Genomic DNA, 18,560 nt, shown 5'->3' with positions numbered 1-18,560 from the left:
TAAGTACACCTTAAGTTGTTAGGCTTGAGCTAATAAACTTTAAAAGTCCAGGAGCATGCCTGACGCATGGTGGGTACTCAGTAAATGGTATATATATCACTAAGAACTACTGAGATGAATGAAAGCTAACTTTAATTTTCTAGAACATCATGAAACAGCAGTGGCACTCAAAAAGACCCAAATATTTATTTAGTTTAAAGCAACAGTACCAACACCTCTCTTTGTGAGGGCCAATTTGGGAAAATTCAAATGTTTAAGTACTGTTTGTTTTTTTTTAAGAAATGCTAATTTTAGAAGGTAATACAGTATCTGCGACAATACAGCAGCTGTGTTTAAAAACCACTCACCCACCCATCTTAAAGTGTTATTTTCTGGTTAAGATTTTCACCTCACCGATGAAGAGAGGGGACGACAAAGGCAGGCATTCATGAGGCACACTTCCACTGGCACCTTCTACATCACATCCTGGAACGCACTGTCTTTGTCTTAATCTCTCCAGTTATGCTGCCAAATTTTCCAGTAGTCAAAATTATACCATGGGCCCCACAACACTAAGCACTTCTGGGTTAAATATATAATATCTGAGTGAATGTTTTGGAATCACTGAAATGGTCTTCATGAAGATTTCACAGGCATGTGGAGAATACAGAAATGTGATCTATAAAAATTAAATATTTTTTGCACCAAGTTTAAAAAAGTTAACACTAAATGTACACAACGACTGTCACTATTGTAAAAAAGGAATATACATATAAAAATGAGAAGAAAGTGGACCACAAACTATTAAGGGTATTTGTTAGTGTACAGGTTTATGAGTGATAGTCTACTCCTTCCTCACTCTTCTGAACTTTTAGTAATGCTGATGTGCTTACCTTTCAAAAGAATTGAGGCTGATAAAACTCAAAGAGGAAATGGGGAAAGGGAGAGGAGACATAAAAACAAATCACTGAAATAAAATGTTTTTCAAGATTTCCAGTGTAGAGAATTATACAGCTTTTCTCCGCTACCATTCACATTGGAGATAATCTAGCTTAGAATTGTGATGAAAATGTTCTTTAAAAGTTCAGGAATAATGCAAAAAGATATGGAAGAAATGGTGAATGGTCTTCCTTGACATAACGTGCCTACCACCCACTCCAGCTCTGGACTTCTGACGTTATGTAAACTTCTGGATTTCCTCACTGGTTAGGCTAATTTGAGTTGGGTTTCTTTTACCTGCAGCCAACTGCATCCTAACTGGTACAACCTTTGAGTAAAAAAATTAAGCAGGGGCGCCTGGCTGGCTCAGTCAGTGGCATCCGACTTCGGCTCAGGTCACGATCTCCTGGTTTGTGAGTTCAAGCCCCATATCAGGCTGTGTGCTGACAGCTCGGAGCCTGGAGCCTGCTTTGGATTCTGTGTCTCCCTCTCTCTGCCCTACCCCCATCCCCCTTGCACTCGGACTGTATCTCTCAAAAATAAATAAACATTAAAAATTAAAAAAAAAAGTAAGCAGATCAGCTAATACCATCATATAAACCACATTTATATGAGAGATGATACTAGCATGCTCCAAGAAAAATTTTTTTTCCAGATAGGATCTACTTGGCTAAGAAGCATTCACCACCACACTGGAGAAGACCACAGGTAATTTGTGAGTTAAAGTCTTGCCCACGTAACACAAACCACATGTGCCAAAACTGAGTATGTGATTCACAACATTATGCATACAAATTATGTAACTTACACCATACATGGATAACGCCTATCCACATCCTCATACAGTATAAATAATCGTTGTAGTAGATATAATACTTCATTTACTCATCCAATTTTTTCAGTAACCAGTTATTGAGTATCAACTATGTACCAGAGACCGTCTTAAATACTGAAGACATAACAGCGAACAAAACAAAGTCACAAAATCTCTTCCCTAACAGAACCTTAATTCTAGTTACTACCAATAACTAGACAATAAAAAAATAAATATCTTAGCAAATGGTGAGAAGTGCTATGAAAAACAGAGCAAGAGGTCATCAATTTTAAGAAGCATCCAAATTTTCCACGCTACTAGGTAAGAAAAAACATTACCAATTAACATTACGATGTTAATCAGACACCACTGGTTCTAAGACACCCCAATTTCAGGGATGTTATAATGTGGAAAAATGTGTACCTTAAAATCAACGTTTCTGGTAAAAATACAAAAAAGGAGACAGAAAATGCAGGCAAGACACAGGACCCTGTTATTTTAGAGAGAGAGTCTAGAGTCTCACTGACTTCAAGAGAGGTAAGACACCAAGTAACTCTCTGGAAGAGGAATCCAGTGAGAGGAAGGAGCAAGAGTAAAAACAGGGCAGTGCACACATGTGTGGCACACGGGAGGCACAGAAAAAAAGGCAATTAGGCCCAGAGACAGCGGATGGGAGGGAGAGCACAAGTAAATGAAACTGGAGAAGGTGCAGAGGCCTGAAGACACAAAGCCTTGCAGGTCATGGCGAGATTCTTATTCTGAGCGGGATGGGATGCCCAGACACATTTTCAAAACATGAATCTAAAACAGATGACCAGGATCTAGTTGATGCTTGTAAAAACAAAATCATCACGTGTTTTAAACCCTGCCAATTCCATAGCCATACACTAAAATGTTTATAAGTGAGGCCATTTCCAGCCTAGGAGAATGAGGTACAGTGGTTCCTTAAATGTTAAATATGGAATCAATCATCAATATAGCTTAAAAAAGACAATAATCCAGTAGATTAGAAAAATGAGAATACTGGTAATGAAACGTTCTCAGAAAGTTACAAAAAATAAGCTACTGAAGTATTTCTGTGTTGGTCTTGACCAAAGCTAGTAGTCCAATTACCATTAAAGAAGAACGATTTTTACTGTGTGGCTATAAAATGCTAATTTCTAACCCGCCATGAAGTTGAAGATGCTACAGAGTTGACTTTACTACATTAAGCTGTAAGAAAAACAAAGTAATAATCCTGTAATACGTTAAAATCATTGTTTCTTGACGCATCTTTCTAAACTCTCTTACCTGCTGGATGAGGTGCATACATTTGGAAGACTGCACCCCGTACGCATTGTTGACTACGTGCGGAATGCCGTAATCAGCACAAATCACAGCCAGTTCTTCTAATCTACAGACATAAATATTCAACAGAAAGACATATTTTTACTGTGCTTTTATAAATTACAGTGTGAAAACTTTTCTAATTTAATAGTTATTCTTAATGTACACTAGGAAAAAAAGGGAAAATTGAAATTTCTATATCAGAATTTTAGCATAAAATTCAGCAGCAGGCACTTTAGGATAAATCTAAAAAAGCTTTTAAAATAATGTTACCAATAAATGAGAAAACGGGTATTTATAAAAACTTACATAGATGGTAGCTTTTAAATCGCTTTAAAATTTCCTATATATATATAAAGCAAGAAGCAGATGATAATGACCCCTTACAAGGTGGTATGCTCATTTTTAAATGCTTTTGGTTGCTTATTATACTAAAGCTAATATCTGCAAAATAATTAGCATATCTCGAAATCTTAAGAAATCTCACATTTAACATCTCATAAAGTAAAAAATACATTTTCAAGTAGACTTTAATGTATTAAAAAATACAGAACATTAAAACGTTTCAGTACCAAAATAACATTTTCCAACAACTTGGAAACTAAAGAATCTTTTAAATAGCTGCCAGTTTTAAATTCACTCTTACTTTTTCATTTGACACTCCTTATATTAAAACAATTTGAGAGTCTAACTCTATGTAAAGTAATAAATTTCAATTAGAATGTAATAAATGATGTTCCTCTGAGAAACTAACTACTACTTGTGACGGAGGTGATCTCTTAATAGAAATGTCTTCACGTGCTGTGAAGCTAAGACTAAATCCTATGATTTAATAAAGTTAAATTTTTAAAAAATGTTCTTTCTACAATATAAAGAATCTAGAAGCAAAGCACTTTTATTCAGTAAAAGTTCTTTCCCACACGGATGTATTTCAAATATCTATTACATAGTTTTATTACTTACTTTTGCCAAATACGTTTTCTTTTTTAGTAGATACGCGCTAAAATGTTTTTAAAGTACAGATAGGACTGACATTATTCTGTTCATTCGTCCGAAGTTTTCAGTTTACTTCCTTAAAGTATTATGAATTAAAGAGTCATTTTACCATTCATTTTCATAAAGCTCACAAATTGACACAGGAACCTTTCTACTACTTAAATTAATCAGATGTCGTTTTTAACAAACTAGACCTTCTGGGATACACCCAAGTATTTTCTTCATAAAATGCACTTTGATGTGTTTGTGTTCTAATGAAAGCATTCCTTAATAACAAAGTTCCTTGACAGTAAGATACTATAACAACATAAAGTACTATTTTAAAAAGAAAAAAGAATCACTTGTGAGTAGTTTTAAATACCCAGAATTGAGGAAGTTTGCTCATGTTTAGAGCGTATATAAAGGTATTTAATGAAAGGCAAGGAGAGACAAAAAATCTTACATGTGAATCAAATTGTATTCTAACTTAGCAGCCAACTGAAGATCAGCTTGTCAAATAGAAAAAATGATATCCTTTTTTATTACATTTCCTTTGACTGATTTTGCCCCACAATACTCTGTCAAATTAATTAATAAAGACAACATATATATTCAACTATTCAAATTAAGACTATAAAGGAATTAAGCTTAATGCAATGAAATAAAATCATATTTTAAATTTAATAAAATCAGAAGTTCAAACATATTACTACAACTGTGTATTACCATTTTCCTAAAGTTCACCCATACCAGAAACAGTCATTATATAACACAACTAAAAAAAATGGCACATGAGAATTTTGCTCACTGATAAAAAACTTTTGTGATTTGTTTCCAAAAGAGATAATACATGTAAAATACTTAACCCTACACCAAGCATACTGTAAACATCAAAAAAAAGTCAAAATGAAACAAAACTATCCTCAAGCATAAATAATCTAACATAGGGGCCCCTAGGTGGCTCAGTTGGTTCAGCATCTGACTTCGGCTCAGGGCATGATCTCACAGTTCGTGAGTTCAAGCCCCGCCGTTGGGCTCTGTGCTAACAGCTCAGAGCCTGGAGCCTGCTTTGGATTCTGTGTCTCCCTCTCTCTCTCTGCCCTCCCCTGCTCGCACTCTGTCTCTCTCTCTCTCAAAAATAAACATTAAAAAAATCTATCACAAATATCCATGTGCTGTTTTTAGAAGTGGGATTTATTTCTATCACATTAAAATTCTTCTAGATAGCAATATCATCAATGAAGAACAATAGGGATGTTTATTTAATATTTCAATACAGATTTAAAATCTGATTGGTAAGTAATGAATAAACAACAAAAGCATATGTAACATAATCTTAAAATAGAATCCACAGAGTAACATAACAAGGTAAATTTTCAAAAGCATGCTCTTAAAATTGTCTCTTAAAACATGCCTATAATAAGTAGTAATAATAATAGTAAAATGATAAAAATTAACATACATTCATTACTGCCGAAGTATGTGATTCCATGAATTAAAACTAAAGTATATACAACTCAACCTAAAAAAAACAGTCCAAGTCAATACAGTTTTCACAAATTATTAGCACATCAGTTCAAAATGTTCAAATGAAACAGTTGCTGTCAAAACTAGGAATCTGTATTACTATACTCAGGCCTATTACATTTCCAGAATAAAAATGTGTGGACACCCTTTAAAGAGTAAACATTTGCTTTTTCCCTTTCTGCTTTTCTTTATTCTTTTCTTCCCTTTTCTCTTGAGAGAAGAAAGGTGCAAGTGAGCAAGGGGGAGAGGGAGAGGGAGGGGGAGAGAAGAGAGAAAGAGAGCAGCAATGCTCTCCTGAAGCGAGGCTCCAGCTCAGCCGATGTGGGGATGTGGGACTCGAAATCACAAACTGTGAGATCATGACCTGAGCGGAAGCCAGATGCTTAACAACAGAGTGACCTAAGTGTCCTTGCTTTTCTTAAATGTATGCATTTTTCCCAAAATGCAAAGACATCCACTGTGAACACTTGAGTGTACATGTGAGTTAATCTTCCAATTAAAAGAATTCAAAGGGCAATAAATAATCCTAAAATTTTCTATTTAAAAATCTGTTACTATGGATAGTTCTTACATAGGCAAACTTGCTGTAAGATCAAAGAAATGGAGATAGCAATGAAAACAAGTAAATCCAACATTATGCTTAGAAACTTCTACAAAACAATGAGGAAAAGATACACAGAGATTAGAAACAGGAACAAACAAGAAAACAGAGATGTTTTTTGTCTGCTCAGGTCCACTTGCTACTAGTTGTCTTCCCAACTTCTCTATCCAAATTTTCATTTTCCCAAACCACTGTCGTTTCTCCACCGGTCCATTCACCTATTTACTGCCACGTGTTACTTAAGCATGTTTGACAATTAGTATGTCTGCATTTCACTTAAAAGACCAATCAACATCTACAGGACAGTATTTACAAATTATTTACCTATCAGGCACCCTTGGAGCAAAACAGGACGTAGTAGAATGAACGCACAGAATGTGATCAGGCCCAAGTTCCCGGACTTTAGCCTCCACTGCTTCCAGGTCTGTGCGCAGCTCGTCACCTTCTAACACGTTCTCTATCACCACAGGTTCAAAACCTAACCAAGCCAATCCGAAATCAAAGTGTTAGGTAAGCGAAAGTAAGAAAAATCCTGGAACTCTAGGAAACAGTGCCATTCTGTATAAGAACTCTAAATATTTGATTTGGTCAGTGAACCCTCCCCTAGTGATAAAGACCTGGCTCAATACTGGTATGAGTCAAAGGCAGGTCAAAATAATGTGAAGGACCCCTAGACCACAATTAGGACCACAAAACTATTTAACATTCAGATATGCCCAGAAAGATATGCCTATTTCTGAGAAGGAAAACAAATGTCAAACAGACACCTATAAAAGTAATTACACAGTCATTGATAAAAGGATCACTTAGTACGTACAATTTCAGACCACAGAAAAGTAAATCTACTCATTCTCTGGCAACATTTCATTCTAAGTTCACCTTATGTCAGGAATGAACAAAAAAATAATACAATTCAAGTACCAAAACAAATCACAATCAACTTAGTATTTTACTAAGGAAAAAGTAATGCATTTTAGTAGCCTAATGATCACTGACCCATCTCATAGTTTACAAGGGTCTTCTATAACTTAGATACAAAAACTTTCCCAATTGTCAATTGAATTAGTACACTTAACTAGCATATGCTCAAAGGTCTACCCAAATAATAACTATGTAATCTTGTACGGTGAATATTTAGAGATCCATGAACATTAAGAGTTGTATGTGCAATACATACACTGAATAATGTACGTAGCATTTATTTTTTTCATATGAAATTTATTGTCAAATTGGTTTCCATACAACACCCAGTGCTCATCCCAACATGTAAAGCATTTAGATAACTAAATTATTTTGTAATATTAGTAAGTACTTAGGGTAAAAGTAAAATCTAAGTGCTTAAATCTTACAAACTGGATAGAAACTAAACTTGGGAAATTTTACACATAAAGTTATTATGCAGTTACATCTTGAGTCTTCCCAAATAGCAAATCCACAGCAGACTAGATTCATGGATTTAGGGGCTGTAAGAGATTTAGAAACCATTTAGCTGACCTCACTCGTGTCAAAGATAAGGGTGCTGAAGTTTAGGAAAATTGAGTGGCTTTCACAAGACCACACAACAAATTAAAGCACAGTTATGAGCAAGTAGTTTTGTGTTCTAAAATCCATATCAAGTTGTCTGCATTCTATCTACAGAAATATAAAAACCTGGCCACTATAAAATCAATTCAATTATGTTGGTACAGAGATGTCCAGGTTTTCTACCTGTATTTTCACAGCTATCAAAACAAACACACAAAACTTTACTTAAATAAGTAGCTTCCTAATTACAGCTGATTTTCTATTATTTCTCAAATTCTCTAGACACAATCTTATTTTTGCTTTTAAAACTTTTTAAAATGCAAATTTTTTTTGAGGATACAACTATCTTATTTACTAAGAATTAGGCTATCCTAAGAAAGGATAAACTATAAATTGTAGTACAAATCCTAACATCTTTTGGAAAAGTTTCCAGTTTTTCAACATGGCAATCTTTCCCAGAAGTTTGGTTATTAGTTCTTTGGTTAACATGATATAAATAAACAGACTTAACAACTTGACACCACTTAAAATAAATCAGTATATTTTTTAAAAGTCTATCAGTTTCTGCTATATGTCCTTACTATGAATCCCTTTACATGAGTTTCTTTAGGATTACTTATACAGTTTAATTATAGCCTAATACAGTTCATTTCATACAACACACTGAGGCCATTCAAAATTAACCTCAAATTCTCAAATTCGACTTGAATTAATCAAGCCAAATACTAAAATACCAAAGTAGAGTTTCTGCCTCATTTATACTTAATAATGTCTATATCCTTACACTTTTTCTTTCTTTCTTTCTTCCTTAACTTAGAGACAGAAAGAAAGAAAGTGTGTGCACGTGTGCATGTGAGTGCAAGCAGGGAAGGGGCAGAGAGTAAGGGGGAGAGAGAATCCCAAGCAGGCTGTGTGGAGTCTGACGCTCAATCCCATGAACTGAACCATGAGATCATGACCTGAGCCAAAATCAAGAGTCAGACATTCAACCAACTGAGCCACCCAGGTACCCCTGTATCCTTACACTTTGATTCATGCTAATAATTTATGTGTATTCCACTTATGTATATGCAACAACCATTCCTGAAGCACGGTCTATGCTCCAAGGATTGCTGTTGGGCATTTCATATGCCATCCTATTTAATACTCAAAACAATCTTGTGAGACGGGTAATCATATTCTTTAAAATGGGGACATATGATACAGCAATTCCACTTCTGAGTATACACCCCAAAGAATTCAAAGCAGAGACTCAAACAGGTACTTAAGCACCCATATTCATAGCAGCATTATTCACAAGAAACAAAAAGTGAAAGCAACCCAAGTGTCCATCAATGAATGAATGAATGAATGAACAAACGAAATGTGAAATATATATACATATATCTATGCATATATATATATATGTGTATATATATATATATATATATATATATATATATATATATATATGTATATATACACAGTGGAATATTAGCCTTAAAAAAGGAAAGAAATTCTGATACGTGCTACAACATGGATGAACTTTAAAGATACTATGCTATGTGAAACAAGCCAGTCTCAAAAGGACGAATACTCTGATTCCACTTATATGAAGGACCCAGAGTAGTCAGATTCATAGAGACAGAACGTAGAAAGGTGATTGTTAGGAACTGGGGGTAGTGTGGAGGGAGCAGTTATTGTTTAATGGGTAGAGACTCAGTTTAAGAGGATGAAAAAGTTCTGGAGCTGGTGTTACGCAATGGTTGCACAACAATGTGAATGTATTTAATGTCAGAGAACTATACCTTTAAAAATGATTAAAATGGTAAATCTTGTTATGTGTATTTTATGACAATAAAAGGAAGGAATAGGAACATGCTTAGTTTCTTTTTCATTCATCTATTTCTATATAAACAGTCTGAATCTTCTGCATTATATATGCCACTCCTCTTCCTTTACCTGCAGTGATCATGGATTTAAAGCAGGACTTCTGGTCTATTCTCGGCCATATAATATATTTTGCCGTTGGTCTTCTGTGTCGTAATGTTAAGAAACACAAGGTTAGACTCATACCAGTTGCCATAGGAACTACAAAGCAGTTGGTCACTGTATGGACACCTAAAAATAAGAAGTAAAAGAGAAATTAGTTATTCCACTGAAAAACCAGCACCCTTCTTGAAGAAATGATATACTTCTTCAATTAAATAGTAAGAGTTATAGACTTAGTGCTTCTTCTGTCCTTGGTCTCAGGAGGCTCACTGCCAAATTCATCCTCCTGGCTTATGGTTCTGATTTTCCATCTTTTTCTAAAGGGTTTTAAAATATATATATGTATCTTTTCAAAAGCCATTTATAACCTATTTGGAAAGAGGCATTAATAAAAGATATTAGGCAAAAGTGTGTATGGCTGGTCAGCCAAAAGTATTATGATTAACATAGTACATACCAGCCAACTTTATGATGTCCAGGACCAAAGAATTGGTAATTTTGTTCAAAAGGCTAGAACCTGCAGCTTTTGGTTGCACAGCAGAAATATCACCCGATCGTCCAATTCCATGAATGAACCTAAGCAAAAAATGGGCCAACAACTGGACAAAAATATTCAGTGTTCTAAGTAATCCACTGTATAAGTATATAGACAGAATAATCAAAACAACAGGCAACACTTGACTATTGTAGATATTTTTCATAAACTATTAACAATGTAAAAATATCCTAGTTAAGTTGAAACAAATTCATCATTTATACTGTGGTAGCTAGTCTCCCAAGATGGCCACCATCAATTCCTTTTCTCCCTATGCTACACACTATTGTCAACACCAAGAGAGAGAATCAAATTCCCCTGCATTGAATCTGCACTGGCCTTAGTGAACTGGTTGGCCAGGAAGAATCTAGCAAGAAGTGATGGTCTGGAATTTCTGATCTGGGTCAAAGAAGCCTTAAAGCTTCACCTGACCTCTTGAAGGGCTTGCTTTTGTGGGAATTCCCTCTCATAATCCAGCTGCCATGCTGGGAGAGGCCCATGCCACCTGGAGAGGCCATCTGATCTCTCAGCCATCTAAGTGAGTCAACTTAAACTGTCCAGTTGAACCTAATGACTAAACTCTCAGCCAACATCCGACTACAACTGTATGAGAGACAGAAAGCAATAATCATCCTGCTGAGCCCAGTTAACCCCCAGAACTGTGAGAAATAATAATAAATGATTGTTTTCAGCCACTAAGTTTCGAGGTGTATGTTAGCAGCAATAGAAAACCAGAATATATGTAACATCAGATTCTCTTCTTTCTTTCCATTTCCTTAACCAAAGCAGTGGACTAAGTTCCCATGGGCATGAGCTGCTATTTCAAATATCACCTTAATTTTAAAAATACTACAGCTGACCCCTGAAGGCAGGAGTTTGGGGGGGGGGCACACAGTCAAAAATTCACAAATAACTTTGACTCCCCCAAAACTTAATTACTAATAGCCTACTGTTGACTGGAAGCCCTACCAATAACATATGTGTCAATTGACACATATCTTGTATGTGTATTATATACTGTTTTCCAATAAGGTAAATTAGAGAAAATATCATGTTATTAAGAATATCATAAGGAAGAGCAAATGCATTTACAAGTACTGTACTATATTCATCAAAAACAAATCCACATGTGAGTGGACCTGCACATTTCAAACCTATATTGGTCAAGGGTCAACTGTGTATACTCCTTAAAATAGTGCGCAAATCTACTCATTTTGATTAGATGATGTCATACACGTGAGAGACACTTCTGAATATTCTTCAGAATCAAAAGTCTGTTTGTACTTTATAGTTAGATCAGAAATCCTTCACACTGGGATTATCACAGAACACTAGTGTTATACTTCATTATCCCGGAAACCTAATGTAGAAAGCATTTTTTTACAAATATTATAAATCATGTTATCAGCCCATTTTAACCATGAATTTTTCATCCAAGTTATAGATTCATTATTATTATTAGTTCCGACTGCAATGGTTTTGATTGAAATAAAATTCTACTATCTGCAGAAGAGTTTCATCACTGCAAATTTCAAGACAGGAGTGTTTACTAGTTTACCTATATTTCATGGAAACTTTGAAGAACAGAGAAATGATCATATTTGGAAATACTACCAATTAAATGGTTAACAGAATTGATAAAAAGCTCTCTAAAATATTGCAAAAGAAAAAGGTGACTTAATAATCTAAAATCAAATTTAAGGTATCTTTCCTGCATCTACTGCAACAAAACAAGGTATTTATAAAATAACTCATTTTAGATACAGATGAACAACATTTTAAAGTTCTACCTACATATCATTCTCTTAAAAAAAAAACAACAACTTGCAATGTTAGAAAAGAAACAGCAAACTGGGGCACCTGGATGGCTCAGTCGGTTGGGCAGCCGACTTCAGCTCAGGTCATGATCTCACGGTCCATGAGATCAAGCCCTGTGTTGGGCTCTTGCTGACAGCTCGGAACTTGGAGCCTGCTTCAGATTTTGTGTCTCCCTCTTTCTCTGCCCCTCCCCTGCTCATGGTCTCTCTCTCTCTCAAAAATAAACATTAAAGAAATTAAAAAAAAAAAAAACCCAGCAAACTATAAACAACCTTAACATATTTAAACTCTTACAACCAAACAGGCTTATTACATTAAACGTTATTAACAGAACGTATAGGCAGTATTGTTCACCACCCAGAACCTGATAGAATAGCCACCACTGTCATCCTACTGTCCTGAAAAACACATACTCAAATTGTTTCCATCTCCCTGTTGCATCTAGTTTCTATGTCCATTTGAATAGGGAAGAAGTAGGTTACCAATGGACATTGTATAATTTAATATGTTACTATTACCACCATTGTTTTTAACAAAAAAAAAGGGGGGGGGAATGTCTTCTACTTTAAAAATATACCTGTAATGACGCCGAGCAACTAATGCAGATGCCACTCTCCCTTCTCTTTCACCAACACCACAATTACCCAGGAAGTTGTTGCTGTCCATGATTGCAAGTTCATGCAAAAAGAGTTCAAGTGTACTTTCATCCCAACCATCCTCTGGACACTTGCCCTTTAAACAAAACAAAACAAAACAAAACAAAACAAAACATGTATATTGAAGAAAACCATCCCCCAGGACCTTACTTCAATACATTTTTTAAACTTTGTAATGTGTATTTTGCCATACTCCTTGCTTTCTAAACTTCAGACATAAATTTCGCACTATGAGGAAACCTCAAATAGGCAAAACATTCGTTACACTGCATTACAATTCTCTACAGATTGCCAGAAGCGATAATAAATGAATACGATGAGGTTTACTCAGGTTTGATGTTTCAATGAGTTAAAGTAACTGAAAACCAATAAACCTTATCTTCAACGAGGACTGTTCCAACCAGGCTGCTGAAACTAGGGATTGTCAAACGTCGGTGAAATTAAAATTCGGGATACCGGTAGGAACGAGACCTGTGAAGTTCGGGGGCAGCTCTTGGCTCGAGTTAGTATGTCGTGGTTTAGAAACAAAGTGTTCCGTGAGTCCTTGGGAGTAGTGGAAGACGGAAGATGCGAACCTTGCCCCTTTCGCCAACAAAACAGTAGCAACTGGGACTTCCACATCCCGAAGTTAGAAAACAACCAGACTCAAAAATCCCGACTCCCGCACGCTCCCTTCACAACACTCTCTGGGTTTTGCTGACTCTGGTGAGGCTGAGAAGGAGCTGAGCGCAGCAACTCCGCACAATGCTTGCCAAGCTGCGACAGACTGCCGCGGACAGGTCTCAACCAGCAAAGAAGAGCGGGTGGGCAGGACGCAGCACCACCGGGGCGCTGGGCCGAACCGGAGGCTGGGGGGGGGAAGGGGGGCGCTGCGGCTGGAGAGGGGCCCGACAGCTCGGTACCTTCTCCAGAAGCAGCCGTACGAGGTGCTCATGCGAGCGGCGGGCCTCACAACCCTGCCGCACGTAAGCCGGCGACACCAGCCGCTCGCCCGCCGCGAAGCTCTCGCGGTTCATTTCGGCGGTGGCTACCGCAGCAAGAGAACACTCGACACACCCTGCACCCACTACTGAACCGGGACGCAACTCGCCGCCTGGACGGTACGGCAAGGCCTTGGGACAAAAAGCGCGTCTCGCTTTCGCACATGCGCAATCCGCATAGATGGGACACTAGCAAGCGTGGACTTGAGCATGCGCAGACGTCTGCGCGTGTGGCTGGCTCCTGAGACGGGCTTAAAGGAAGAGTTTGCCCTTGTGCAGAGGGGCCGAGGAAAGTACAGGGGAGCTATGTGAACTTCTCTGCAGAAAAACTTTCGGGTCTTATGTGTTCCAACTCCGTTGAATGGTGAGAGTTGCGCAGTCTGTGCTTCAGCCTTACACAGTGTTTCTCATATTGCAGAACCTTTCATCCTTTTTGCACGTCCCAACATTTCCTATTATTGCCTTGACAGCCCGCTACGAAATAACCGTGTCCCGCTCCTTCTGTCCTTTGTACTACAGAAAGCCCCAATACTTGTCACCCACCAACTGATTTTACTTTTTTTTTTTTTTTTTTTTGTATACCCCACACCCACGCCCACATACCTATGGATATAAACTTCCTAAAGTCTAGGGACTTGGTTTTCGCTGCCATACCTCCCGAAGCGCCTAGAACAGTGCCCAGAATATATAGTAGGGACTACAAAAATTTTCATGTTGATTTAATGAGTTGCTTTGACCATTAAACAACCCAGGGCTAGGCATGGGATATATAGGAATGAAAAGATAGGATCCCCGCTTTCAACTTCCTTGCACTCTTCTCCTTAGGTGAGCCTACAGTAATTCCTGACATCCCTCGAGTCCACTTGAGTTGGTTCATACTCGCTTGCAAAAGCTGATTGTTAACTGTGCCGTAATTTTGTGAGCTGGTTTTTAAATACAGCCACTTTAAATTATATTAAAAGCAAAAGTGATGAATACACAAACTTTATCACTTCCTACTTATTTTTACTACATTCTATTGTTTAAAGTGCTCTTCTGAGATTATTTACCTCTATTATATCCGTGTGGTGGAATCACAACATAATGGTGTACCACCGCACATCTCTTTCCAACTCCTTGTTGAGGGGCATCATAATGGGAGTTTGGAATTGGCCATGGTAGAGTGGAAATCACCATGGAAATCAACAACTTCTACACATCAGGCCCTGACCTCCCTGCTGCTGTCCAGGAATTAATTGTTTAGTATGTACCAACTCACCACTGTTCCTACTACATGTTCCCAGGGCATCCTACCATTTGTCAGCCTGGTACTTGTCAAGCTGCATTTCCATTGTTAATTTTATGTTTTCCTCAACTAGATTGTGAACTCCGGTTTGACGAAAGCTATATGGGATATCTGTGTTCAAAGCACAGAACTAAACACAAAATAGATGGGCCACAAATTCAAATTTATCTGAATGATAGGCGGTTTAAAAACTTTGTAAAATTACACAGAAATATAAGCCACAAAAATAATGAGAATTTAGCTCATTTTTTAAAGTAAACATCAGCCTTCAAACTTTTGAAGAGTTCAGTTCTTATTCCCAAAATACAACTATTTTTGCAACTTCTTTGGAAAAGCCTTCAGAGCTATCTTGTCAATCACATATAAGTGCAAGACCCATCTCATTATTGAGTGGACACTCTAGGTTTTTGAGCCAGCAGTTTCTCTCACCTTACTTACCAGTCTTAATTTGGAAAAATGTTTGTTTCCAGAAACTAAATCCATCATCAAGGTATGCCTTCATAGAAATTATTCAAAAACTGCAGGCTGTGGAAGCAATTTCAAGAGAGGTATTCCAATATTATCTTCATCCATTCACACACCCAATGAGTATTGAACATCTAACATTTTTTAAATTTTTTCTTTCTTTCTTTCTTTCTTTTTTTTTTTTCTTTAGAGAGAAAGCGCCTGTGCAAGTGGGGGAGAGAGGGAGAGAGAGAGAATCCCAAGCAGGCTCCATACTCGGTGCAGAGCCAAACGTGGGCCCCGATCCCACAACCCTGAGATCATGACCTGAGCTGAAATCAAGAGTTGGATGCTCAACTGACTGAGCCACCCAGGTGCCCAGGCATCTAATATTTTTAATAGCACAACATCAGAATAATTTAGTTGTCTTTACAAGATGTAACATAGTTAAAAATAGATCCAACATTCATAATCTGAATTTTGCTTGTGTCACTAGTTGTTTGACTTCGGGCACATTACTCGTACTCCCTGAGCTTTACTTTCCCCATTTGTAAAATAGGAACATGGAGGAGACCATTGTCTTGATTAAATGAGATGTAATCTCTCAATGCCATCTTTGCCTTGATGGACTGGTTGTACAAATGGACAAGGACTAGACCTTGTCTGATGTCCTAAGAACCCCAACCCATAATCTCTGCAGTAAGTAGCCCAGGAAGCCAAACCAAAACCCCTGCAGCAATCTCGCCAGAACAGTTAGGACTCAGTCAATGACTTCCAGCTTCCCAATTTTTTCACTTGCTTCCAACGCAGGACTAACCAGAGAAAGCCAAGTATGCTCCCTAAACCAATGACATAAGATGCCCTTTTCTAATTAGCCTACCTCCATCTTCCCCTTGCTAACAACTCCCAATCAGAGCATACCTGAACCCTTCCCATTTTTTTCACCATAAAGCTTTTCCACCCTTCTGCCTGCCATTGAGTCTCCAAATGTGAGTGATGGTGACTAATTCCCTTGCTATAGGAAGCTCTGAATGAATAGTCTCTGTTTATTATTTGGGTGGTCTTTGTTCCTTGCCACAGTTTTTCTGGAGACTCCACTGAGACACGGTCTGCACTGTCCATCACTGTGGCCCCCAGCCTTTGACCAGATGTGGTACACGCAGACGACCCTTGTGCCTTGCTGCTTGTGGCCTGTCAAGTCTGTGCCATCGTCGTAAGTCAGTGCTGGGTCTGAACTCTGCTATCTTTGCATGGAGTTCCTCAGCTATTTATTGTACTTATTCTATCCTTGGTGGAATCAGGCCATTCCTTTTCATTCTTTTTTGGCTGTCTTTTATATTTTTATTTTGTATTGTGCTACCTGAAAATGCTGTTTGTCATAAAAAGGAGAATCATAGGGTAGAACACAGCGATAGGCCCTAGAAGCCTGTTGTTCAAACCAGCCTCAGAGACCAGTGAGTTTGAAGTTCTCACCAGATGGCCATCCATTTGAACAAACATCACTGTGGGTCACCAATAAAACTGAGTGAGGCACTCCTTCCATCTTGATTTTTGGTCTTGAGAATTTGCCTTTAATTTAGAGAGGGGGCTAACTCTAATTTTCTACCTGCTGGGGGGGGGCACAGATTGTCAGGTCTGTGTTTGGAGCGGCCAACCCTCAGGTGGGAGGCCTGAGACACAAAGAGCATAAGCATCACTTTCAACCAACCATTGCCAGCTCTCCTGGGTTTGTCTAAGCCTAAATCCACTTCCCCGCCAGGAAAAACTGCTGCTTCTTATATGTGGTGTCATTACAATCCTACTTCTGGTGGCTGTCTCTCTTAGTGGCATAACTTCAGCAATGAGGATCTGGGCCTTCCGTGGCCACGCTGTGGGACATTTGACTTGGATAAATTTGGTGTTGACAGGCAACCTAGGAAAGAAGGGGAATTAAGATTTCTCAGGTCAATGGACTGCAGTTTTTAACTCGTGTGCAGAAGCCTCCCAAAGAAATTCTGGTTCAAAATTTATTTCACTTAAACATTCTTTGACCAAAGCTCGTGAGCAATTTGACAAACTTAGGCAACAAGAAACTAGACTCATTTCCTAGTAAATCCTTCCTGTCCTTGTCTTCCAGTGGCCTCCCTATATCCAATACCCCTCTACTTCTTTACCCTTCTCATCTCTGTCTTTCCTCGCTTCTGTCAACTATGCCATTCTCTTCCTCTTGAGCAGACCCCCCCCCCATGTTTGCCCAACAGCCTCCTAACGCCACAAAATATCACATGCCTCTGAAGATCCATGTCTTATGAGCCAGATAAGCAGGCAAGTGTAGAATTTAAACTTTGGATGATGAATTAAGATGAATTAAGAGCTATAGTTAAAGACCTCCTTACAAGACCCCCAACAAAACCAGCAACTATTCCTAGAAGAATTTACAATGCTTTTGGGTACATATGATTCAGGGCTACCTAACCTACATCAGCTTGTATACATGTTGGTCAGAACCTCAGATGCTAAATCTTGGATAACAAAAACTAATTGGATTGACGCAGAAAGGGGTCTACAGGCTCTCTTTTATCCACAATAAATCTAGGGTTTAAAAAAAATCCTGAAAAGTAGGGCAAAGCCTCTTACAAGCCATACCTCTAAACATTTCCAATAAAAATTAATCAGACTATAATTTAATCATGAAACCAAGAAAAAAGGTAAAAGTATAAGATATTTTTTTTTGTGCTAGACTAGAAAATACCTCTGACAGCATTCGGGAGTTAATAAAGGTGTCAGTGTAAAAGCAGCCCTTTTATCTCATTCTGTCAATGGAGTTAAGCCTGAAACTGAAGCCTAATTCAAAAATAGAAATTAGAATAGGAAATAGCACCTTTGCCTAAACACCTGTTGGTATATTTTAAAAAGGGTTTAGAATCAAAATGAGACAGAGTCTAAAATAAACTATGATCTTGCCGAACCAACAGCTAGGTGATACACCTTCCAAGCAACCATTTTTGACAAGGACGCTGTAGACAGTGTAAATAGAAGGGACACTGGCAAAACAGAATGTCCTATCTCATAAAAGAAAACCAGGGACAAAGGAAAACCCTCAATCCTGATCAAAAAGGGTACTCTAAAGAAGGAAAAAGCTCCCAATATCCTGACTTACCCTTAAATGCTCAAGTTGAATAAATACAGTTGGTAAACCTACTCAAT

At 37.7% G+C, this 18,560-nt stretch overlaps 1 protein-coding gene and 1 long non-coding RNA gene across 4 annotated transcripts in view; one reads left to right on the top strand and one right to left on the bottom strand.

Moving 5' to 3' along the window:
* Window positions 1-13,737, bottom strand: part of SEPSECS (Sep (O-phosphoserine) tRNA:Sec (selenocysteine) tRNA synthase) — a 36,739-nt gene extending 23,002 nt beyond the window's left edge. Inside the window, exons 1-6 of one of the 3 annotated variants that reach the window (XM_025922027.2) lie at window positions 13,568-13,737; window positions 12,587-12,741; window positions 10,114-10,232; window positions 9,627-9,785; window positions 6,486-6,639; window positions 3,023-3,125 (exon numbers count right to left, since the gene is read on the bottom strand). In XM_025922027.2, coding sequence (XP_025777812.1) covers window positions 3,023-3,125; window positions 6,486-6,639; window positions 9,627-9,785; window positions 10,114-10,232; window positions 12,587-12,741; window positions 13,568-13,681 — 804 coding nt within the window. In that variant the 5' untranslated portion in view covers window positions 13,682-13,737. Of the gene's footprint in view, window positions 1-3,022; window positions 3,126-6,485; window positions 6,640-9,626; window positions 9,786-10,113; window positions 10,233-12,586; window positions 12,742-13,240; window positions 13,452-13,567 lie in introns of those variants that run through there. The other 2 variants (XM_086705311.1, XM_086705310.1) reach the window with 2 other exon arrangements.
* A 12-nt stretch (window positions 13,738-13,749) lies between these two features.
* On the top strand, window positions 13,750-15,982 carry LOC147582071 (uncharacterized). Its single transcript, XR_015250546.1, has 2 exons — window positions 13,750-14,009; window positions 15,586-15,982. It is a non-coding gene; the product is annotated as an uncharacterized LOC147582071 (long non-coding RNA).
* The last annotated feature ends 2,578 nt before the right edge of the window (window positions 15,983-18,560 follow it).

This window comes from Puma concolor, chromosome B1 (genome assembly GCF_028749965.1).
Source record: "Puma concolor isolate L17-30 chromosome B1, mPumCon1.1.hap2, whole genome shotgun sequence".
In the NCBI taxonomy this organism is placed as follows: domain Eukaryota; kingdom Metazoa; phylum Chordata; class Mammalia; order Carnivora; family Felidae; genus Puma; species Puma concolor.
Note: the sequence above shows the minus strand (reverse complement) of the source record. Positions and strands in the feature narration are given on the sequence as shown.